The sequence below is a fragment of the Diadema antillarum genome, unplaced genomic scaffold, assembly GCF_040938485.1.
Source record: "Diadema antillarum isolate AM-2024a unplaced genomic scaffold, OU_Dant_1.0 scf00000071, whole genome shotgun sequence".
In the NCBI taxonomy this organism is placed as follows: domain Eukaryota; kingdom Metazoa; phylum Echinodermata; class Echinoidea; order Diadematoida; family Diadematidae; genus Diadema; species Diadema antillarum.
This window is the reverse complement of record NW_027270960.1, coordinates 10293109-10317975: the sequence shown is the minus strand read 5'-3', so window position 1 is coordinate 10317975 and position 24867 is coordinate 10293109. Positions and strand designations below refer to the sequence as shown.

The following is a 24867-nucleotide window of genomic DNA, read 5'->3' as shown; positions in this document are numbered from 1 at the left end:
TATCATCGATGAAGCGCACACAATTCATCCCGTTCAAAATGTGCATAGAAAATTGTGAAGATATATTCGCGCGTTTTTGAATTCGCGCTAGCCGAACGTAGCGCGAAATCCGCGAAAATTAATGTACCGCGAAAATTTCCACGTTTACAGTAACTAAACAGTGTAGTCTTGTCTTATCCAGGGGGTAGCCTCGTCAGTGTTGAATGAGGAGTTTTTCTGTCTGGTGTCCCACTTAAATAATTCTGTCGCTTCCTCGGTAGGCGTTAATCTCATAACCTGGTCACGGCAGTCGACTCGGTATGATTCCAAAGATGTGGTCATCGTGCATGGGGGTGGGGGGAAGGGGGTGGGGGTGGGGGAAGGTGGTATAAGATTTAGTCTAGCCGGCAGAGTGATTAATGAAGTAGGTCAGAACTTGTTTGCCTTTTTGGAGGAGGGTGTGCAGACACAAGACTGACAGGTGAAGTGTGTCCAGAAGTTTGGAAAAGGAAAGAAAATCAAGCCCAAGCTGGTAATGATAGCCTTCCTCATTAATACTTGCTGTTATTTTTTTAATAAGGGAATTGGATGGGATATTCTTCTGTGTTCATGTGTTGGAAATTATAGCCTGTTAGAATCACACCGTGTTAGTTTGGAATAACCAAAATTATGAATGATTTTGTTCCACATTGTTTTCGGCCACCAGCAATAATAAATCCACCTGAAAGATTTGTATTCAATTGATTTCAGTACATTATACAGTGCATTCGTGTTATAACGAACACGGTTATAAAAAAATTCTGGTTACAATGAAATAAAAATCCAGGTCGCAAAATAATCGGCTCTATGTTTTTTATTGTTTATTTGTTCGGTTATAATGAAATTTTGATATAACAAAAGAAAATTGCCGGTCCCGAGAACTTTGTTATAACAGGAGTCCACTGTAAATCACACATCATTCATACTTGACAAGTGAAAGAAAAATGTTGATTTCGGGGGCGTTTCATCAACGAGTTCGTCGGAGTTTTCACCGACAAATTTGCTATCAGCCGATCAGACGCAAGGATTTACACTGACAACTGTTAAAAGCTAATGAAATCCTTGGTCTGATTGGCTGATAGCAAATTTGTCGGTGAAAACTCCGACGAACTCGTTGATGCAGATTTGCTTAGACTTAGTTGTACTTTCTGATCTACGTCTGTAGCCAAAACTTAAGATATATTTCAGTGCTCATTAGAATTGCCTACAGGTACTTTATGCATACAGCTTGTCCTCCTATTGAAACATAGGTACAGATATCATTTTCATCATATCTTGTGTTTTTTTTTTTAATGGGTTATCAACAGTTGTGCCTTTGTAATAGGTTTATATGTGTTGTCAGTCATAAATTATGAGTGTACTTCCTGAATGGAAAATAGAGTAAAAAAAAGATATATGTGTAAAGCACTCCAGACATATGAAAGTGAGAGTGAAAATTATATGAGTGGTTATCTTCCCAGCAGATCGACATGGTGCTGATTTATTACCCAAAAAAGAACTGGCTGTATTATGACACGTTATGTGACACTCTATTGAGTGATAGCTGTGTAATGGCTGTAGAGTGAAGTTTATACCTGAATAGATATATTCGTCACGGTAATCGGAAACGAGATACACTGTCTTCAAGCTAACATACTCTGGATAAGTTCTGTGAATACTGAGGCTACTTCCTGTTGAAAATATTCGTGTCTCGAGGTTTCAAGTTTCAGTGTCTTCTTTGGTGTTTGATCTTTGTCTGTCTCTCTGTCGCTGTCTCTTTCAATATATTCACATATACCTGAAAATATGTTGATTTTTGTATGTATATATTTTGTGGAAGTATTGATAGAATATACAAGTGTATTTACCTGATATAAATGCTGTTCTCATTGCACTGAAAATAATGTGTTTTTTGTGGTCTCAACTGCGACCGAAATTCGAAATGTTTACAGTAAGAACAGAAGTAACTCATTTTTTTGTGCGATTTCATTTTTATTTATTTATCTTTCTTTTTTTTTTGCAAAAAGATGCGTAGTTGTGCAGTGGGAATGGTAACTGCGAAAAAATTCGAAATTTTATATTCCATAGTGCACTGTGCATGCTGCTCCTTGCTATTTTTTTATATGCTGTGGTGTACCGCAATATATTGAATTGGCCTTGAGACATAGACTCGTAAGCATTCCAGTCATAACATGTGCGGACCAGCTCTTCACAAATGATCAGGACCCCACAATTTTGAATTTGATGCTGAATCAAAAAGATGCGACCCTGATCGCGACTCAAATTTCAAAATTTTTGCAATGAGAATATTAAATGCTGGCAATAGGAAGACAAATGGAAAACTTGAATGCTCGTTTCTATTTTTCCATATGACCAAATCATCACTGTAGATCCCAATGTGTGATTTAAGACATGTTTTCGAGAGTGCCTGACTATGCATTTACATTGCATTTTGGTGCAATCCAAGGCAGTAGGCCTACTGTGTGATTTGTAAATTGTGTGTAATTGAATACTAAAAGAAAAACCCTTTTAAGCACTCCCGGTATAAAATCTTTGGGTGCAAATCCTGTGTCACAACTAATCACCAGTGATTTATAGGTCATGATAGTCTACTTCATTGTCTAAATGGACGCGTCACTGACCGCTCATGCCCCTCAAACCAAAACATGAACCCTGCATGCTCGGGTTGAGTTGCCTGTCAAAACGTTATGAGGAAGAAGAAAGGGCTATTCACCGGTCATCATGTACATGCTTTACACATGTGGTGTGTATAGAGAGAGCATGAGCAAGTGAGATCGCAGAGGAAAACGGTTTAGTATAGTGCGGCTGTTTTCTCCGTGAATGTCCTTTGCAAACAACAAGCGTTATTTCCCTTTTTGTTTTTCCCCAGGCACCGCCCTGCACGTAGCAAGCGTCTCCGGAAGTGAAAGCTGGAGACGCTAGCTGAGGGGAGAGGAGGGTAGTGCAACGAAACTACAACTGTTGGCGTTAAAGCTCGCTGCCCAATAGAATTCAAGAGTGTCAGGATATGAAAGCAAAGATGAATGCCTGATTTACTTTAGAAGGAAGATAAAACAATCACTAGAACCTTTTTTCAAATCAAAACAAAAAGTGGAAAAAAGCCACAGCATTAATCAGATTAAAACTCTCTCCTTCTCTCAAAAACAAAAAGGAATCACAACTGCATGATTATTATATTGACAAGCTATTCTCAAAGCCATTTGATTACTCTTAACAACCTTTAATGGGGTGAACTGACTGGAAAAAAAGAAAGCTTTTGGCTTAGCTTGGTAACTATAGTGGGGGGGGGGGATGAAAAGAAATGGATGAATGAAAAATGAACTTTATGTCAGTGGTATGTTTTCATGGTGGTCCTCGTAGGGGTAACCTGACAATGTTAGCAGAGATTTTGTAATGAAATGGTTGTGGTATGACTCTTGGACAAGTGCCCAGAGAGTGGTGATACGTCAGGGTGATACCTGGATAGCCACGTAATTCCACGATGAACACGCTGGATTGATTGTGGGGAAGTTATTTCTGAACATCCACGGAAGCACCAATGTGGAATCACGAAGAACTCGTCGATTTCCTCACTCTCCCCGTGGAAATAATGCAGGAAGGCGTTGCCGACGTGCTTGTGTCTCACATTTCGTCAGTTTTGCCACGATTTGCTATGATGAACAGAGATTTGCTACAGCTCATGGATTGCAGCTCCTTGTTGTGAATGTTGCCTAGTGTGCCAAACTTCACATCTAGACAAACATTCAGTATTTTTTTGAGAACAAGAACTGCATGTAGTGGTTAAGGAGATTTTAGTGTAAACCTTTTGTCACGTGTCTTCCCCTGTCTCTGACTGTCACATGGTTTCATCTTACGTCATTTCAATGTTGACGTCGTAAGGAAATGCCCACCTACACGCGTTGACAATTGGTTATGATTCTTCTTTTAAAACTTAAAGGGATGGTAAAGTATTGGTGGAGATGACGAATATGGGCTTTTGACTTTTTGTGAGATATCAAGAAACCATTTGTGACAGAACAGAGCATACCATTCTAAGAGGAATTCAAAGTTTATTTGTTCAAAATTGGTTTGGAATGGCTGAGACATCCAAACACAAAGTAAAACAAAGCAATAGATTTTATTAGGGTTGCTCTGTTTTGGGTATCTCGGCCCTTTCAAAAACCAATTTTCGTCAAATAAACATTGGATTCCTCTTGGAATTACATGCTCTTTCATATTTCATAAGAGGTTTCTCATTATCTCACCCAAAAATGCTAGAAACCTGAAGTTAGGTCTCAACCAGAACTATACAATCCCTTTAACTCCAGCTTCCCCTAATACATTTTTATATTCCCTGGTTTTATGAAGCTGCAGCTATGGTTACAGATGAGATTAATCATTCATTTTTCACTGGTGAAATATCGGTCAGAGAAAACCACAGTTACATAAATAAATGACTGATATGCAATTGTAATATATATGCAAATATTTGAGGTTATATCAACTTGCATTAGATTGAATTGCTCATTAGTGGGTTTGTTTCATCAGTTATTTTCATTTAATGAAATAAAAAGTCATTGACAGTGATAGTGGTTTTTCTGTCCAAAGGAACATGGATTATTTGTGGTTAGGGTTCCAGTTGGACAACACAGTGGTGATGTGGCAATATCCCTGTGGATCCATACATTTCAAATTCAAGTATAACTCAGTTTGACTCTACTCCTGTGGGACTGACTATGGTGGCTATGTGACTTTACTTTCAGACATGTTCATCGCGCGATCATGATGAAGAGCTCTTTCTCATATTTTTTTCCATGGTTTTGCTTCTGTTTGGTTATGAAGATGTTAATATGCAAGGGTTAATACTGCTGGCAGTTTTGCCATTCAGTTCTGCCCATATGTATCTCGGGCCTTCGAAAGCTGTGCTTAACTAAAAACATGTGCCCCGATATATACTATCTTAATATTAGAGAACATGTGGCGGGCAGCTGGGGAAACGCTTTCACTGGTAGGCCAGAGTCGGGTGGGTTCAAGGGCGAGAAGGGAAGAATCCGAAGGGGTTTTTCTGCTGACGGCGATAAAAGACGAGTGAATGAGTTGGCAGAGAGCCCTGTTGAGGAAGATGAAAAGCTAGCTGCTTCCAACAATTCCGCCATACTTGTGAATGTTCCTACAGATAGAAGAAGATACCAGTTGCCCCGCCCACCCCCTTCCCCACCCTTCTCCCCTCTCCCCTCTGTGCCATGATCCTTAAAGGACAAGTCCACCTTCATATACGTAAGGATTGAGAGAATGCAGCAATATTAGTAGAACACATCAGTGAAAGTTTGAGGAAAATTGGACAATCCGTTCAAAAGTTACAAATATTTTAAGTATCTGCGCAGTCACTGCTGGAAGAGGAGACTACTACAGTGTATGATGTCATATGCGTACAACTATATAAGGAAAATAATACGAGAATTTCATAAAACTTTACTTTTTGAATGAAGTGCACATTTCTTCGACTTGCTACTGATGTATGTTAAGTGTAATATTATTCCCCCTGCCTTCTGAAAGAGAGAAGTCGAGTGTTCTTTTGTTATGCTAGAAAAATGGAAATATGTTGAATTTTCTTTATTCTTTCTTTACATCGTTGTACTCATGTGACATCACAAGCAATAGTAGTCTTTTCATCCAGCCATGACTGAGCAGAAACTGCAAAAATTCATAACTTTTTAATGGATTGTCAGATTTTGCTCAAACTCTCACTGATGTGTTCTACTAATATTGCTGCATTCACTCAACCCACATGTCTATGAAGGTGAACTTGTCCTTTAACATGAAGTAAGATCATTTGAAATTCATCCACCCCTTGGTTGTGTTCCCCATAGTCAGAAACAGTAACCCTTCATTCCTATCCCCAATTACCCACCACAATTATTGGTGGCAATTAATATCAAAATAGGATGTTCAAAGGTCACATCATTCTATCCCTAGTTGAGACATTGATGAAAGAATGTCAAAACATGAAATGTGACACAATTTCTGGTTTGGAAATTAGAGCAAGTTTCGTGTTTGCCTGAAGTGCTTGAAAATAAGGATACTATTTTTTTTATTTTTATTTGGGGGGGGGGGGTAAATATTGAAAATTTATAAACAGATGAATAGCTCTGCCAAATTAAGCCAGCGTAATAAACTAAGTGCACATTTTTTTACCGTTACAGTATTTTTGTTTCTAAATATTTTGAACATCTTGTTTGTTTGTGTTGAAAATGCCATTTTTAAACTCTGCCAATTACATGTCCTGGCCATGGAATCATGTAGGATGGCTATGCTGACTATGCATCCTCAGTTGGAATTAGTTCATTTCTATGAACAGCTCCAAAGAATGTTTTCTAGACAAGGGACTTCATTGGATCACATATTGATGGCATTTGCAGCCTGTACAATCCTGCATTCCGCAGACAGATTTTCTGGTGTTTTATTGGCAAAATGATATGACCAGGCGGCGACCACTTCCTTCTGTTCGGTGTGCAATGTTGTTCTCAAATCATGTTTCATGTATTTCCTTGATTCCAACTATAGTTTTGCTGAGGTATCTTCCACAAAGTGCCCAGACCAAAACCACTTCCTTCCCTTGAATACACGTGCAAATCTGCCCCGTTTCCCTTCTCTTGTGTGTCAAAGGATGGCTTGTACTGGGAGTATTTGAGTGTGAATTAGAAAAGCACTCTGAGAGCGCAGACCTCCGCCAAGCATACAGCTCATTTCCACCACTGATCTTGTTCTTCCATAGAGATATCAGTGATTTCCACCCATAAGTACTTATAGCATTGTGTGCTGAAAGTCGCCCGATTTCCCATTATAGAAGCCTTTGTTACGTCATAAACCCTCAGCTGCACGGCGCGCCTCGTATTACTAGCAGAAACTAGAGCATGCACCAAAGACGCTCTGCTATCTTTGGCACGCACTTTAGTGTGCGCATGCAAACCACAAATACGCGCAGCCTGAACTCCCTAGTTCATTGACCCTACCTGCCAAAATATCAAAAATCCTTCATAAATTCCCCCAAAATTCTCGGATCACTACCAAAAGTTAATCGTTTGTTACTTGTGTCACTCTCAACCTTTCCTGCAAGTTTCATCCCCATCCGTTAACTACTTTTTGAGTTATTTTGCACACGGACAAACTAACTAACAAACCAACGGTAACGAAAACATAACCTCCCCCTTGGCGGAGGTAATTATGAGCTGAACTGTGTGCGAAGGAGGGGGTTTGTTGTCTTGTGCTGATATGATACTGTAAAACATGATATATTCGCTGCATGAAATTTTGCGAATTGGAGCCGACGGCCTTTTTCGTGGCGTGAAATTTTCACGAATTGCCATTGGCGTTCAATGCATATAATTTAGACAAGAACTTTCACGTGCATTTTAATTTCGCGAATCTTATTGCTCGCGAAATTCATGAAATTAAAATGCACGTGAACATTCCTCGTTTTACGGTATATGAATGTGGCATGATGCGTTGTAGAGTGTAATGGTCTGCAGGGAAAAAGTGCTGCTGGTTAAAGGCAGCTGTTCTTTCTTACTTGATAACTGAAAATGAATGTGTAAGATAATGTTTTTGCAATACAGTAAAACCAGAAATGTTTGTGTGCATTTTAATTTCATAAATTTTGCAAGAGCCAAGATTCGCAAAGATAAAATGCACATGAAAGTTCTTGTTTACAAGATGCATTGAATGCCAGTGGCAATTCACAACAATTTCATGCTGCAAGAAAGGCTGTTGGCTCCAATTCACGAAAATTTCATGCTGTGAATATTTCTTGCTTTTACAGTACATTCATTTACAGGGGCCTACATGTATGAAGATATTGTGTTTACTATGCATCTTGCAAATACTTAAGGAACACTTCCCTGCCTGTTTGTAAGCAATGTCAAACATATTGGAGGGAGAAAGAGGGCTGCTTTTATTAGGGAAATAAGTGCCTGCTGTTTAAGGCACTTCATCTCCATATAAGCCTTCCATGAAGTTTTTATTTTATATTCATGAGCATATATGGAATTTTGAATTGGATTGGCTTGTTGCCAATAAACGTTCTTGTGGATTAAAAGTGAGAAAGTATTTGTAAAGGTTTGGATTTATTGCTTTTGATGTTAGTTGTTAGTAGTTTCTGGAGTACGAGGGTGAATTAAAGGAGTCCTCCAGATAATTTTTAGACTTTTGCATCTGAACATCTATGTATTGGTTGCACTGGGTACAGAGTTTCAGACTTTATAGTGATTGGGATGAGGCAAAAGAATGTTTTTAAAATTCGTAACAAATCACAATGAATGATGCTGATGATGACATAGCAGCTTCTCACCATAGGAATGCATGATTGGGTGCTCATGGATGCAGAACAAAAAAAAGAAGATATGCATAAATTCTACACAGGTGAACTTATTTTTACAAGTATTGTAAGTGAACAACGTTGCTTCATTACTGGAATAAGAATGTGAGCCTCCTACGTCGTCATCCTTGTTCAGTGCATTATGTTTGGGGTTTTTGCAGAGTATTGGTTTATCTGCTCAAGGGCCATGATAAATACCTCAATCCTATACATGGCGCTGTCGATCACTGTACTATGTAATGTGAAATTATGTAAATAGCCTGGAATGTCCCTTTAAGCATCAATATTTATCTCATGTGATGCAAGCTTGGGTTATTATTGCAGGAAGCATCGTTTGAAACTTTTTTTCAGACCTCTCTGCTTCTGAGAAACATTATCATTCTTTTCAGTTTAATGTTGACATCAAAAGGAAACATTGCATCAGGAATGTACCAGCAGTTGTTAAAGCCTCAAAGAGAATGTTTTTATGTGGTTGAGCATGTGTGTGTGTGTGTGTGTGTGTGTGTGTGTGTGTGTGTGTGTGTGTGTGTGTGTGTGTGTGCAGTCTCACATCCTTTTTTTTTATCAAAAAAAAAAAAATTTCTAGGTTGTGTTTTAACCAACTTATCAAAGCTCATACAGTAAATGGTTTGTTCCTAACAGAAGGGAACTAAGGCAAAGGTTTGAAAATACCCACACACACTGCCCTTTTGCCTGACACAGAAGAACAAGGTGGCCTTTGCTTTGTGTTGTTTTTAGATAAAGGGATTGTTTCCCCCTTTTCTTGAGCTTGTTGAGAAATGGAGTAATCATTCAAGGTTATCAGCATCAATATTCGGGACTACCTTTCTCAGGAAGAGAGGTTGTTGGTTCCTTTTGGAATCGGAAGGTGGCCTCACCGGTAAATTGCACAAGGCCAGGGCAGTCCCATTGTTCACTTTCACTTTTTGATAGGAATGCACTCTCTGCGTTCAGTTTTGTTGTGACGTATCTTTTTACTTTAAAGTGCCACTGAACTTTGCTGATCCTAGGTGTGACCAGAAGATAAATTAAGTAGCTTTAAAAGTATTGATGATATTGTGATCATTTATAAGACATATGAATAGGAGGAGAGGAGTTATAGAAGTACTGATTCCAGGGTGAAAACAAATGTTAATAGGTAATCTGATGAGTTTTTTGATCCAGTGTATGCTGAATTTGCACTTGTACCCTTGATCTGTGGTCTAAGAGTAAAAATAGAAGGTGCTACCTAATGCATATTTTCCGCTTGATTTACTAGACATTTTTCTGTTTCATTTCGGCTCATCAGACCTATAGATAATGCATATTTTGTTGTTGTTTTTTTTTCCAGCTGATAATTTTAGTGACATGAAAAAGAAATTAATGTGTTGTCTCCCTCCTCTTTTCTTCTCTCTGTGTAGGTCTCAAGAACTGGAACGTCGACGGTGATGCTGTTGAATACAACGAGGTTCTGAAGTCCTTGGCTGAAGCTGAGCCGCGAAAGTCTGGCCTAGGTTTGTAAAAGGTCTAACTTTGGATGGAATGTCCCCCCCCCCCCCCCCCCCCCCAAAAAAAAAAAAAAAAAAAAAGGGGGAAAAAAAAGACCAATCCTCATTTATACAGATCTCATATAGGGGCCTTGAAGGAACAACAAACAGATGATAGTCTGTGGAAATGGTTTAAAATAAATATGCTGAAAGGCAAGTCCAACCTTCTCCTTCAGAGAGTTTTGCAAGACAGTCTCAAACTTTCATTATCACCAAATAGTTGGTTTAAAACCTGAGGGTTGTTCACGCATTTCCAAGTCAGTGAATTCACTGCCTTTTTGCTGTAGCGATCTCATATTTCAGGTGATCTTAGTGTGCCCTACCGTATCCCACCGCAAATGAATAGATTGCTATTTGGATTTAAATCAACGAGTGATGAAGGCATTCAGGTCATTGATGAGCACTCTGATGACAGAATCTTTGATGTGGGCCAGAGATATATATTCTCTTCCAATATCATTTTATATGTTTCATGAAATCTTAACATGTTATCATCTAATGCTGATAGTGATCAATACATATATCACATGTGTATATTTAATATGTTCATTAGTAGTTGTATGATATATAAATATGACAATATATATACATTCATAGACACCTAGTAGTTACTGTAAAACATATATTCGTGGCATGAAATTTTGAATTGGAGCCAATGGCGATTTTCGGGGCATGAAATTTTTGCGAATTGCCACTGGCATTCAATGCATATAGTGTAGACAAGAACTTTTGTGTGCATTTTAATTTCGTGAATCTTGGCTCTCTCGAAATTCGCAGAATTAAAATGCACGCGAACATTCCTCATTTTACAGTATGTAATATATAGATATATCAATATACATACACATTCATAGACACACACACACACACATAACATACATATTATATTTATATGTATATATGTACACATATACAACATCCAATTAACCCTAGGAGTGTGTACAATACTAGAGTTTTCTGTACCAACTCGCACTCAAAAGCACACAAAGGGTTTGGTGCATTTATGCATATTCATGCATATTCATGCATATTCATGCATATTCATGCATTCCACCCACTGAGAGTGTGATAATGCTAAATTGTTTTTGGTTTTGTTCGTTTAAAACCAGAGGATTCTCTATGCTCACTGATGTAATTGCTTGTCCTTGAACTAATCATAGAAAAATTTCACGGTGGTTGACTTGGTGCAATGCGTGTGTCAGTAATTCAATCAGGCATGGGTCATTGAAAAATTGATTTCATTGTGTCCACTACTTTGTATGTGGAAAGGCCATAGGCTGTTGATTTCAAATTCATAGGATAAATCATTGATCCACGGAATCGTTCCTCACTATTTCAAACCACATTTTGCTCGTTCTGCATTCTGTGAGATGGACATCACCAGGGAAATCCAGAAAGATCTTGTTTGATCATTGTTTATTAACTGAAAACTTCCCTGTGATGTGTGAAACTGTCCTCACAGGGAAGATAGATCAGGCATTATACTTGGTACTGTCCTTTTTAAGGGTGTAGGATAGAGTCTCAGGCAGATGATACCATAGAAGGGACAGTGTGCCTTTAAACATGAAATGCACGAAAAATGTGCTCTAGGGGATGTTACTTGATTAAGGAGATGATATTAAGGAAGTGTAGAATTGACATAAAAAAAAGGAATTTAGATTGGTTCCTGGAGTTTTTTCTTTCAGTTGTTTGCACAGGGTAAAAGTCTTTGGGAATAAGCGTGATATGTTTCACACATTTCCACAAAAGAAATTTGCATAAACCTACACTAAGTTTAGAATTCACACCTTTGTGAAAAGGTGTCCGAAAGTCCCTGGCACAGAGAAGTCTTAGGCAGCTCCGAGTTGATGAACTTGTTGTTCAGAGGAATAGTACACATTACACAGTATTTGCACATGTGGATGGCACAGAGATATACATGGAGAGCATTGATTTACCGTGCATCACATGCACTCAATCTCGTGGGGTGCGGGTAGAGGGGTCAAGATTACTGCATTGAAATGCTATCTGGGTATGATGGTGCTCGTCTCTGTTCTCTACAGTGTACCTTGTAGAACTGGGGGGTGGGGGTGTTTCGTAAAGCTGTTCTTAAAGTTACGAACAACTTATGAGCTTATGAGCTACTGATGATCAGTAGAGATGTGCTATACTTATCAGAATTTCAATAATTCAGCACAAGAGCTGATCACCAGTCGCTTGTATGAAGTCCTTTGTAACTTTAAGAACAGCTTTATGAAACATCCCCCTGGGATGCTTATTTTCTTCACTGACCTCTGCAGTAGATAACCATCTGAAAGGTCACCTCTCTGATATGCCATGGGGGGGGGGGGGGGAGGGGGGTAATAGGGGATAGGGGGATGAAGATGAATCACCGTGCTTGGTCTCCGTGACTCGGTAACCTTTGTTCCCCTGTGGTGCATGGGTGAGGGGCTGTCTCACTTTTCCATTCACGGACGAATTGATTGAGTGATGAGCCGTCATTACTGCTGTGATTGTAGAGTTTGGCATGTCTTATAGCGTGTGGGTCTATCCCCGTGCCATAGTTATCCCCCAGAAGGAGCAACTACAACAGCAGCAGCACTTTGCTGCAAGTGTTGGGGATGGTTACTAGAGTGCTAGACCACAGCAGCAGCAGAAATACTGTATACGCCAAATGTTCCATGAGGTTTTTATTTTCGCGAAATTCGCAAGTCAGCTGCTATTCGCGAAATTAAAGACACGCAAAAATATTGACTCTGATCCCGATATGAATGTGACGCGTACGCGTATACATTTCTCCATTCAGTACAGGACTCTATGATCGCGAATTTAACCACCTGCGAAATCGTCGGGAAGTCTCGGTTCGCGAAAATTTAGACTTGCGAAATATACAGCGTATACAGTAGATGACACCCCAGGCACCAACAGATTAGCGTGTTACACGCTTTGCTCACAATGCATTAGCTTTGTAATATTTTTGCAATTTTTTCTTCTAGCCCTTCTTGAAAGTCACTGAGACATTCTTCAGCTTTTTCCAGGTGTAGTCCACATGATTTACACCAAATTATTTCTGGAAGTAAACATTTTGACTCATTATTATTGTCATCAGAATGGAATGAATATGGAGTTTTAAAATGAGGATTTCAAGAAAGGGCAGACTCTGTCCACTATTAGTGGAGACAAAGTTTACAAAAACATGGAATTATTTTAAGAAACTTTATCCAAAAACACAGCACAGATACATCATGAAATCAGAGGAAATACTGTATGAGCTGAAAATTTCATTTAGGTTTTATTTTCACAAATTTTGTGAATCATCTTTGAACTGTGAAAATAACAATGCACAAATATAAAACACTTGCAAATGACAATGTGCAAACATATCATTTCTTTTAAAAGAAATCAAAAAATCAAGCCATGCCAGAGCTGGATTACAAGCAACTGATAAAAACATTTAGGGCCACCATACTGTATGGGCCATAATGTAACAATATCTGAGACATAAAAACTCATGAGTACAGCACTTCGACTGCAGAACACTGTATAAAGTAATTGTTTACGTGCTAGGAATCACCGAGTAAAAATACATAATGCTGGTATTTTCACTTGTTACCAGATCTATTTATGTCGAGAAAGGTGAAGTATCCATTACTAGACCCTTGCAACCGCGAAATTAGCAACACACAAAAATATCCCAGAGGTAGCAGTTTGCTAAAATACCAGTACACAAAAATTTCAGCTCATACAGTATTGGACAGAGTTCAACCTTTTCAGTAAAAATCATTTTAAAAGTTTTTAATCATCTCAAAATATCATTTTAGTAGTCTGTTAGCATCCAGGGGAGTGTTTCATGAAACTTTTTGTCAGTGATTTACACTGACAACTGTTAAAAGCTACTGAAATCCTTGCGTCTGATTGGCTGATAGCAAATTTGTCGGTGAAAACCTCCGACGAACTCGCTGATGAAACGCCCCCCAGATGTAGCATTTGGCATTATGAAAGAGAAAGACATACTTGCACTGTCCATGTTCTAGATATGAAATGTAAAAACCAAGAAAAAAAAACAACCCAAAACACGCACACACATATGAATATAGAATATTCATTGAAAATAAAAAATATATGTGGAAACCACGATAGAATGAAACCTGTCTCCTCAGTTGCCTCATCCTGACGGCATACGAGGTAGAAATCTCTCCTACCATTCATGAGATACGACCTCCTGCATCTCACTACGTAAAATTTGTCGACCTCTGACGGTGAATTCATCAGTAATTGAATCTTTAAAGCTCCTGTGGAGACCTGTGAGATTTCCTTAATTGCCAGGACAGGATTATTTGCATGGTAACGAGAATAATCAAGTAGGGGGGGGGGGGATACTGAGGTTTTAGGAAGATATTTTTGATGTTCTACCTTGTCTTGGATCTCAAACTCCAACGTACCCCCCTTTTTTTTGCCCCCTTGGGTGCAAAATAAATTGCATCACCTATCTCCTTGTGTATGCAGACAAGTGTATCCCAGCAAGTCTTGGCTCTGGAGAAGAGTGTTCCCCGTCTCCGCGACGACGATGGGAGGTTGCGGCTTTGGCTGCAGCAGCTCTTGTTTGTCTGGGCCGATGACATCATGGGCTATAAATAGCTCATCCCAGCGGTTTTGAGTGTGAGAAGGCTCTAGCTGTTCAGTGGTCTCACCCTGTGAATGGATACATAATGCTGGCATGAAGAGGAGACTGTGTATACACACGTTGTACACAGGTACTCAGGATGTATGTGTTTTAATGCCTCCTGTCTACATTATAGCCATATGTTATGTAGCCGACAGGGCCTTTTGAATGACAAGTTCATGGGATATTACACATACATGTAGATGTATCTTATTAAAAAGCATTGCAGTTTGGGGCCTAAATTGATGCAGGTAATCAAGTGCAGCACACATTTCAAATGCAGCCAATAACATAAACAAAATCTATTACCCCAAAATCAAAGCACATGCAAAACAGATCATATATTCATATACAGCTTTAGTAGTAAGGACATTTGGAAGCATCCCCTTCCACACAATACTGTAGAAAGGTAGTGATGATTTTGTGCATTTTTATGAAACTGTTCTCCGCACAAATTTAGTGGGAATATCAAAGGTTCTGCAAAATTATCTTCGGGTAACTTCAGATTGTCGCAGGAAAGGGGTTGACGTATGCCATCATGGGGACATTAGAATCAAGAATCTGTACAGGGTTGGACTTCTTGGGTGACCAGCGATTGACCACTTGACTAGTGCATGCCAATGATGTGCATAATTCTCCGTGCAATGGATATCCAGTGCAATTACCACAGAAGCTTGCTTCAAAGCCTACCTGTGGCTTACCTGGCATAGCAACAGCTGACACTGGTGACTTTGTTGTGTGAAAGCTGGATTTAGAAGAGTAGATGAAATTGACTGTCATATCACTTGCCACATGGGAAAAGATCCTCAGTAAACTTTGATATATATCGACATCTCTATCTATCTATCCATCTATCTATCTATCTATCTATCTATCTATCTATCTATCTATCTATCTATCTGTCTATCCATCTATGTATGTATCTATCTCTCTCTCTGTCTATCTATCTATCTGACTATTTATTTATCTATCTATATCTGATGTATGCATACATGTATGAATAGAAATATGAAAGTCACAACATTAGTTAAAAAATTTCCTGTAATTTAGAAATGAGGCACCTCAATATTTTGTACCTGTACAATGAGAACATGCAATGAAAACATGATTGGCACAACCCCACCTTCCCCCCTTTTTTAACCACAAGTTGGATGCAGCAGGTCGTGAAATGACACAGAGAGCTTTGGAACTGTCAAGTGACTTGGAGCAAAGTTACTTCAAAGAATAGCAGACATTGTGCACCAGCCGGTGACACATAAAGAAGCCAAGGGGCGTAAAGTTTGTTCTAGCTTCACGGAGTTACGCTCTTCTACCTCTGATTCACATTGCTCTTGTGAGGAATAGGGGTTTGCTAGGGTGTGGCATTTACAGAGGGATTTCATGTTTTTTTACCTCCTGTGTGTGAGGCTTTGATTCATTGTAACACCTGTCCTAACTACTTCATTTTAATAATGTCATGTCATTTTTCACTGTGCTTCACAAAAAACTTGCTTCAACCATTGGCTCTTATTTTTGAAGTCTGTTAATGAATACATTGGCTCTTTGAAACCAAGAAATAGATATGATAGATATCTGAGTTATAAAAGTATGAAAATATTACAACAAAAACTTGTCCTTATTGCATAGAACCCCATTCCTTTTTGCAGTGAACTGGAAAATTTGTTTTTCCTGCAGAGAATTTGATAAGATTCATAAAAATAAGTATCCAAAATGTTTGAAAAAGGCATTATATCAAGGGGTTGGAGCCTTGTAACTTGTTGGCTAACCGGATGTGGTATGCAATGAGAATTCCGCCCAAAAGTCTCCATCAAGTACATGCACACATACTGCATACAGACCAATCCAGGGAAGACCCAAAACTGACCTGGGTTTGAACTCATGCGGTGTTCCCTGGGAAATACGCCTAGTGATGTCAACCCATCGACACCACCCAAATGTGCAACATTCAGTGACAGCCACTGGGACTACGGGTGTTTGTCTTCTGGTTTTGTTTCTAAGTATATTTTTGGGTGTGATTTGGCAAGTCCTGGTGATGTTAATTGCTGATGATTTCTGCGAGGTGCCATAAATGAATACCACCAGTCCCTGTCATGACAGGCCAAGATTTTGGTTAAAATTTGCAATACTTAGGTCTCCTGTTGTTGGTAATTTTGGGTATTCAATCTGGAATTACTTGGTGTATTAAGTACAATTTGTCACGTGAAGGTATGAAGATGTCTTAACCCGTTGAGGACGAGTCTTGAGTATACTCGGGCAAGTGTATATGGGAAATGCGTTTTGTAGCAAAATCAAACCATCCTCAACGGGTTAAGATTTCTGTTGAAATCACAGAAATCATGAGGATTATTTTTGTTTCTCACATCGGCTGTATTTTGTGCAAATTGAGGTGGAAATGGAAGTGTGTATTACATGTTTGGTAGAATTTACCTTGAAACTGCCTTCCCTATTTTGTTATAAGTTGAGGGTCATTTTCTATGATGGGATAAGTGACTTTCCGTATTAATCTCATTTTATCCAAGGATGTTTCCTGTCTCAAGCAGCATTTGTTTATTTGCGCAACAGATATGGTATGTTGCATGGATTGAACAATAGACTTTATATCTACTCTTCCAGGATAGGGGAATGTTTGTTGGTGTTTAGATATTGCACATATATTGGGAGCCGTGCTGTTTTTCTCTCTTGATATGAAGTCAGTCCATGTATGCATTGCTGTGAACACCCTAGCACTCTACCATTGTAATTTCATGTTGAGATAAAATATCAATGGTGATAAATTTGGTGATATAGTTATTCAATAATGGACTTAGGAGCTGATGCTGTGGGGTCGAGGAGCTGTTGGATCTTCATGGGAAAGACAATAAATATCTAATCTTTGTATCTTGGTGTAAGTCCAGTGGCAGCCACAGTATTGCACCTCAGCAAGGCATTGTCTAGCCGTAATGAAAGGGTCTTTGAAAGGGTGCTGTTGCTTCATAAGTGGCCATGTGAAATGAATCCACACCTAGACATTCAAACTCTAGGCAACACTAACAAATTTAATGTCTAAACATGCTTTTTACCATGATTTGTTTATGATGATTATGTCATGATTTATGATTTACCAAATTTAGTTTCTAGACAATCTTCACCATGACCTCAGTCCCAAAATGTATCATTAGTACAGTGGATATGTTTCATTTCCCCAAATTTGATGCACAGAGCTAAAAAATGTAGGAAATGCCTCGCTAACAAGTAAAATCAATGGCTGTTTAAACTACCTCTCAATTTCTGTTGACTAAGTCTGTGTATGAAGGCGTGAGTCATCGTGTAGTGTGATCGAAACAATAGCATTAGAAGTAAGAAGAACCATTCATCGATTGAGGAAATGAAACTTCAGAAACTTTACATTTTGATATTAAGTGTCAAAGCATAAGTTTGCTTAAAATATATATATTTTGCACAACTAACTTGAGCCATTTCTTTGCATTTATGCCATAGTTATAAGTAGGTGATGCAGTTCAGTGTAAGTCATTTAGGAGACTGTGTAGATGATATGTGACCCGCTACAACAAAAAGGTCCTAAAGTCGCGCACGGTCGAAGCCATGAAAATCATGCTTGAAGTCAGGGCATTAAAATTGGTCAAAACTTACGATTTTCTGATTTTGTGTTGATATATTATTGGAGTCTAACATGTCTTCTATCATCTGTCGAAATTTTGAAGCAAAATGATCAAAGGAAAGACCAAAAAATAGCGTTTTTCTGAGCCATGTTTTTTGGCGTTTCAACGAAGCAGAAACTGGTTTGAAAATTTGGATTGAGCACCACAGATAGGTTCCACCCCTAACAACGACCAGAGTGATCTCATTGGTCAGTTTGCTGCTTGCTGCTAACCAAAGCGTGAAGCTCGCACACTGCCCAGTCGACTGGTGCGTACGGGCGGGGTGCGCTATGCTCAGCTGCTTCTCACATCCTGGTCACTGATTGGTTGGTGAGGAGACCGCCGACGCTGATGTGCTTGAATGAACTCTTCGGGGGTTGCTAGGGCTTACCTTCTATTGTCCAGAGCTGAAAACTGACTTGCGTGTCCCTTGATCGCGATTGCGTCGAAAGGAAGACGTTTAGGGTGCTTTTCTCGAAACAGTGATTTTCCAGACGTCTCGACATGCTCTCTTTTAAATATTGATATCTCCGCAGCCGATTATTTTTATAAAATGTGTTATATATCAATTTAAAGCAGAAAGATTAGGGGATTATATCATGCAATTTTCAAATAATCGATCTCGCCCGACTTTAGGATCATTTTGTTGTAGCGGGTCACATATAAGTTCCAGTGTTCTGAATTTGGAGGGAATTCTGCAGATGAAAAAAGCCCAAATATGCGGTCAAGCAGGCACAGTGGCGAAACCATGGTCTGCACTTTGTGTCAGAAGATTGAGGTTGCAGTGTCATTGGCATTGGTATGTCAGCAATTTAGGGGGTCCTGAAGATTAAAGAGGTACCAGTTCAGGTGTTTTATTGGCATCATGACAGCTATGGCACTAAATCAAGGCTGACAGGTACTGCCACTGGCTTGAAGTGGGCGTGGTGTGCGCACTCCAACGGTTTTGAGATTTTAACTTTCCTGAATGCTTCAGCCTGTTATTTTGCATTGATTCAGCATTCAAGAATATGTTATATGTATTTCATCATTATTATATTTCGCTTTCTATTACACTCAGACTATACCTGGTAGAGACTCCAGTGAATGGCCACCACAGAAAGGACATTCTTGTGTAACCTTCCTCAGGATGTACCAGACTGTGCTATTGGCATTTGTCCCTTACGCAAATTGGTGGGATCCAAAGCTCAAGATTTGCATTAAGATCCATATCTTCGGATTTTTGCTGGTGCGGGCATGAAATCTCACTGAATACTGCGATCCAAATCCCAAGGAATCTTGTTATTACTTCACTGAATTCTATATCATGATTATTTGAGAAAAAGTGCAATAATTTGCACTTCAGTGAGCATCTGAACATTGGGACATATAATCTTGAGATTTTTTTATCCCGCCATCACAACAGGGCATGTACACAAGGGCAAAGGTCATCATTTTGGTATATTTCAGGCATGTGCAGTTTGGTGGACAAATCATCTCGATCTGAAATTAACAGGATATTTCTATCCAATCTGAATGGGCTAAAAAAATCTCAGTGTTTGGATTGCTATCAACATCCCACTATTTTGTCTTTGTGGATGACGCTGCGCTATTCCTCCTGTGCAGTGTAGTTGCTGTTGAGAGTCACCATAGTTAGTCAGAAGGTGACTTGTAGGTGTACAAGGTAGACTGGGGGTGAACCTAGATGTCTTTGGTCCCGTGGGCGGTGTGGGGAAACAGGTTACGTGCTCCTTGGCACACATCTAAACTGTCGTGACAGAGACCAGCATCATCGCTATCCTGTCAGAAATCATAAGTTTGCGGTATCACCACGCGGTGTCCCCCCCCCCCCCCCCCTGTGTTCCCCCCCCCTAAAAAAAGAAAAAAAAAAGAAAAAGAAAAAGAAAAAAAGAGAAGTGGTGAGCAATCTCTGTGGAAACCACACTGCAGGTGAGAAAAAAAGTAGGATAGTTTAGCAAAATGATACGGTAGAGCGGTTAGGCCTTTTTTGTTTGTTTGTTAGTTTGTAGAATTATTGTTAATTAGAACAGTTTTAAGAGAGGATAGTAAAAGTATTTTTGGATAAAATATAACCGGCTGAGAAAAGGACTGCTTCTAGTCTAGGACTTTTGATAGGAATGGCTACTACACTCAAACCACATCAGGTTTACAAGTTAAATCTTGTACTCTCCCTGAAATTAAATTTAAAGAATGTCTCTTCTTATTCCAATTGATTCACATACCAAAGATCATGGAGTAGTTAATTCTTAACTGAAGATTTTATACCCACATGCCTCAGAACCGTATCCGGGCAATTACCCCCAGTGGGCCATTACCCCCGGCTAAATACTGGTTAGTGGTAAGGTTAGAGTAAAGATTAGGGTTAGGGTTAGGGTTAGGGTTAGGGTTAGGTTTAGGTTTAGTGTTAGGAGTGGCATGTATTTGTTTCTTTGTAATGACCTGTAATTTGTATATTGTTTTATATTTTGCCAAATAAATGAAATGAAAGGAAAAAAATGAAATGAAATGAAAGGAAATGAGTTTGGGTTAGGGTTAGGATTAGGTTCAAGCTTAGGATTAGGATTAGGGCCAGGGGAAGGGTCCGGGGTAATTGCCCAGGGGGGTAATTGCACTAGACCCGTCAGAACATATCTTCTAAAATGATGGTGCTCTGTGAGAGATAGGTTCTAGGCAGATAGAGAACATCAGTCTTGAAGATTTTCTCTCTGATATTAATCATGCTCTGTACAGTTTCAAAAGTTGCATTTAGACTTTTATCACCTTTTGCATTGCCATCAAAATTGCACTGAGACTTGGGAGGAGTTTGAAGTGCTTTGTGTGATAGAAAAAGAATGGCTGAGTTTCATTCTTTCCTTCCTTCTATCCCAGTCCTTTTAAAGGGATCGTACAGTTCTGATTGAGACCTAATTACAGGTTTCTAACATTTTTAGCTGAGATAATGAGAAATCTCATATGAAATATGAAAGAGCATGGCATTTTATGAGGAATTCAACGTTTATTTGATAAAAATTGGTTTTGAAATGGCTGAGATATCCAAAAAAGAACAATTCTAGTAAAGTGTGGGACCCACACTTTGTAACGATCACTATGTCTTACTTTGTTTTTGGATGTTTCAGTTATTCCAAACCCGATTTTCATCAAGTAAACTTTGAATTCCTCTTGAAATGGTAGGCTCTGTACAATATCATAAGTGTTTTCTTGGTATCTTGCAAAATTTTAAAAGCCTAATTCTCATCTCGACCAAAACTGTACTATCCCTTTAAAGGCCCCCTGACACTAAATTTGCTGAAATGAACAGGTCTGCACACCACAAATTTGGAAATTGTTTGATCTTAGTATGTTTTCTACTATGTTTCAAATGCTTTAATCATTAAAATTTTACACCTTTTTTTTTGTACCCACTAGGCTCCAACCCTAGGACATCCTCCCTTTCTTTTGTGATGTCATGAACAGCAGAGCTAACTGGATTAAGCAGAACAATACCTAATGGCATACATCTTGCTATTACAAGGTGCACCATTATAGAATAGCAGGGCAGGTTTTTCATACAATACATTTCCACAACTTTCTAGCCATACTCTCAATTTCGGGACATTTTCTCTGTAGCAGTGATTGTCAAAATGGAAAGGTTCTGAGGTGTTCTTCTGTGAGACCTGTCTTGACTGTTTTGCAAGTTTGTGCATTATTCAAGTTTAGGTGCACTACGCTTGGCATTGTGATGCCTATTTCCCTTGACTTTACTGTGGATGACGTCACGAAAGGCGAGAAAGTTAAAGGGATGGTATAGATTTGGTTGAGATGGGGATTCAGATTGTAACTTTTTGCGAGATAATTAAAACCACTTATGAAATATTAAAGAGCATAAAATTCTAAGAGGAATTCAAATTTTATATGATGAAAATCGATTTTGAAATAGCTGAGTTATCAGAATACAAGTTAAAACAAAGTGGTCCTAATAAAAGTTGTGTCTTGCCTTTTATTAGGGCCTCTTTGGTTTTGGATGCAAATGTATCTCAGCCATTTGTCTATGTCCTAAATCCATAAGTCAAATTTTGAGCAAATACATCCAGAATTTGTGATCTGCAGACCTCTACACATCAGTAGAGGTCATCATGAAGATGGAAATCTTATGTCAGGGGACCATTTAGGAATGATACCACATGATTTTACCTTACATAATTCTATTCACTTTACACACCAGAGAAAGTTTCATGTTTAACCTGTTGAGGACGGACAGATTTTGCTATAACATGCATTTCCCATAGACACCTGCCCGAGTATACTTGTACTTGTCCTCAATGGGTTAAGTGCTCTTCTAGGTCTTATGAAAAACATCACCATCCATTTGCACACATCGCCAATGGCATTTCTCATGGAGCTCCCATGGCGGATAAGTACAGCCATCTTGTGTAGTCTTCACACTGCTGTAATAGACTGCAACTAATTTATTACTCATCGACAATTCCAGTGTTCACTACAGAGTTAGGCTTGTGCTAAAAACCAAAAACGCAAGAGCAGTAATTATATAATCATCTACCACAATAATGGTCTCTATTATGGATCTCCCATGGCGGGTAAGTAGGAAATAGCCATCTTGACTAGTCTTCACTCTGCTGTAATAGACTACAACAAATTTATTACCTGGTACTCATGACAATTCCTATGTTCCCTACAGAGTCAGGCATGTGCTAAAAACCAGAAAAGCAACACCTTTTCCATATTATGATATCAAGTAGGACATTAGAAGCAACACCTACTTTCAATAGAAATTATGCAGCCTCTTTCAAATTTTATTGTCTGTAATTCATTATGTCCTGTTTCACATATGTAAGCATAGACCATGATTTCCCATACCACGATTTCCCGACTGTCCATGAAATCAATTGGATGTTTTAATAGAGTACCAGATGTTAAAAGGGGGGGGGGGGGGGAGGGGAGGAATAGTGACGTGGAGGGGAGTTTCCAGCCCATATGACACGATGAATCATATCAAAGGAATTTTATTGATTGCCGCACATCATATCTCTCCATTGGATTGGCCTAGAAACTGTTGTGAGCTTTGGGGCTGTTCTGTGTAGCTGGGTAGTTAGGTGTTACATTTGCAGGGAAGGGGGGGGGGGGGGAGGGGAAGAGGCAAATTTGTGGTAAAAGCATGCCACAAAAGCTTTCTATGACTCTGGCATATTCACCCATTGAATTGCCCTGGATATGAGCATGGCAGGAAAGAAGTGCCAGTATTTTCAGACTTCATTTAGGTTCTTGTGATCAAAGATGCTGGCATAGTTGAATAGCAATAAACCTGATCATTTTTTTTTCCATTGCAGTTTTAAATGAGAATATAGATTCCATGTAGGAGGTTCAGTATAGAGAAGTAGATAGGATATAGAGATTTATGAGTAGAATCAGTGCATATTCATGATAAAATGGTTTTGCAGTGGGCGAACACCAGAGGCCGTTATTTTATTTCAAGTTTTCATTTTATCGTCACTGACACAAGTCATGTGATGAATTTGATTTAAAATTTCATTTTGCAATATTATGAGCTCAATGGAAGGAAAATTCTGGTCGACGAGGCTAACAGTATATTTGACCTTTGAGAGTGTAATCGCAAGGTCAATTGGACTTGATGAATTTTTTCTGATGAATTGTCCTCCGAGGCGTTGACAAGCTGGCGGACTGCATCGTTATTACGTATTCAGTGGCAATGCATGAGATAATGTGCCACCACCAGTGGCGACGGAAGAACTTGTCAAAGTGGATATTATGGGTAATGTGGTGGAAAAGGGCATGGACCAATAAAGGGAGCATTCAAAGAGGGAATGGAATAGAATAGGACTAATCTCAAGGGCAGTTGAAGCACATTGACATTTGACTTGTAGATGGGAGCATTTAACTCTCAACATGGCACATGGAAATTTTAGGACTTATGTCAGGGATGCACAGAAGTGGATTTACAATATGAACAGATTGATCACATTTTCAAACATTTTAACACGTAGACTTGTCCTGAGTATACTCGGGCAGGTATCCATGAGAATGCATGATACAAGTGTATAGCAAAATCTGTTTGTCCTCAACAGCTTAAAGTAAATCCATCAACAGAAAGAGCAAAGTAAAACCTCTCAAGTGATAACTCACATGGTACATACTAAATATTCTTGAATTATGATTAAAAATATCCCACATTTTATATCATAATTTTGTGAGCGATTACGTCATACATTAGAGATCCCGCTAGTGTGCGCACCACTCAATTCGTTAGTCGCCTCCCTGACGTTCGTTATTATTTTCTTTGTTTTATAGCAGTGATAATTGTAAATATTTCAAATTAACCAAAACTGAATAAGCTCATTTAGCAATCAAACGCTTCATATGCAATAAACCCTTCAAATTATACATTCCACGCTGTAACTCTGTGACTGCTGTTTCAAGCTGCCAAAATTAGTGTTACCATGTATATTAGAGACACGTCACCAGTGGTAATGACAAGATTAGAGCAGAGATTAGGTGTGAGTCACTATTGTCCAGAATAATATGTTTGTTTCATACATCTGTCCATGTCTCATGTGTACATATGCAGAGAATTTGTACATAGATTTGGAGAATGTGAGTGGCACATACAGTATGTGTGACATTGAAGTATTGTTCCGCAGTAAATATGTGTGTAATTGCACACATCCTTCTGAATAG

The 24867-nt window shown here is 38.9% G+C and overlaps 1 protein-coding gene across 1 annotated transcript in view; it reads left to right on the top strand.

Moving 5' to 3' along the window:
- LOC139717039 (uncharacterized) overlaps positions 1 to 24867 on the top strand; it is a 93627-nt gene that overhangs the window by 43332 nt on the left and 25428 nt on the right. Inside the window, exon 2 of the mRNA XM_071628551.1 lies at positions 9772 to 9864. Coding sequence (XP_071484652.1) covers positions 9772 to 9864 — 93 coding nt within the window. The remainder of the gene's footprint in view (positions 1 to 9771; positions 9865 to 24867) is intronic.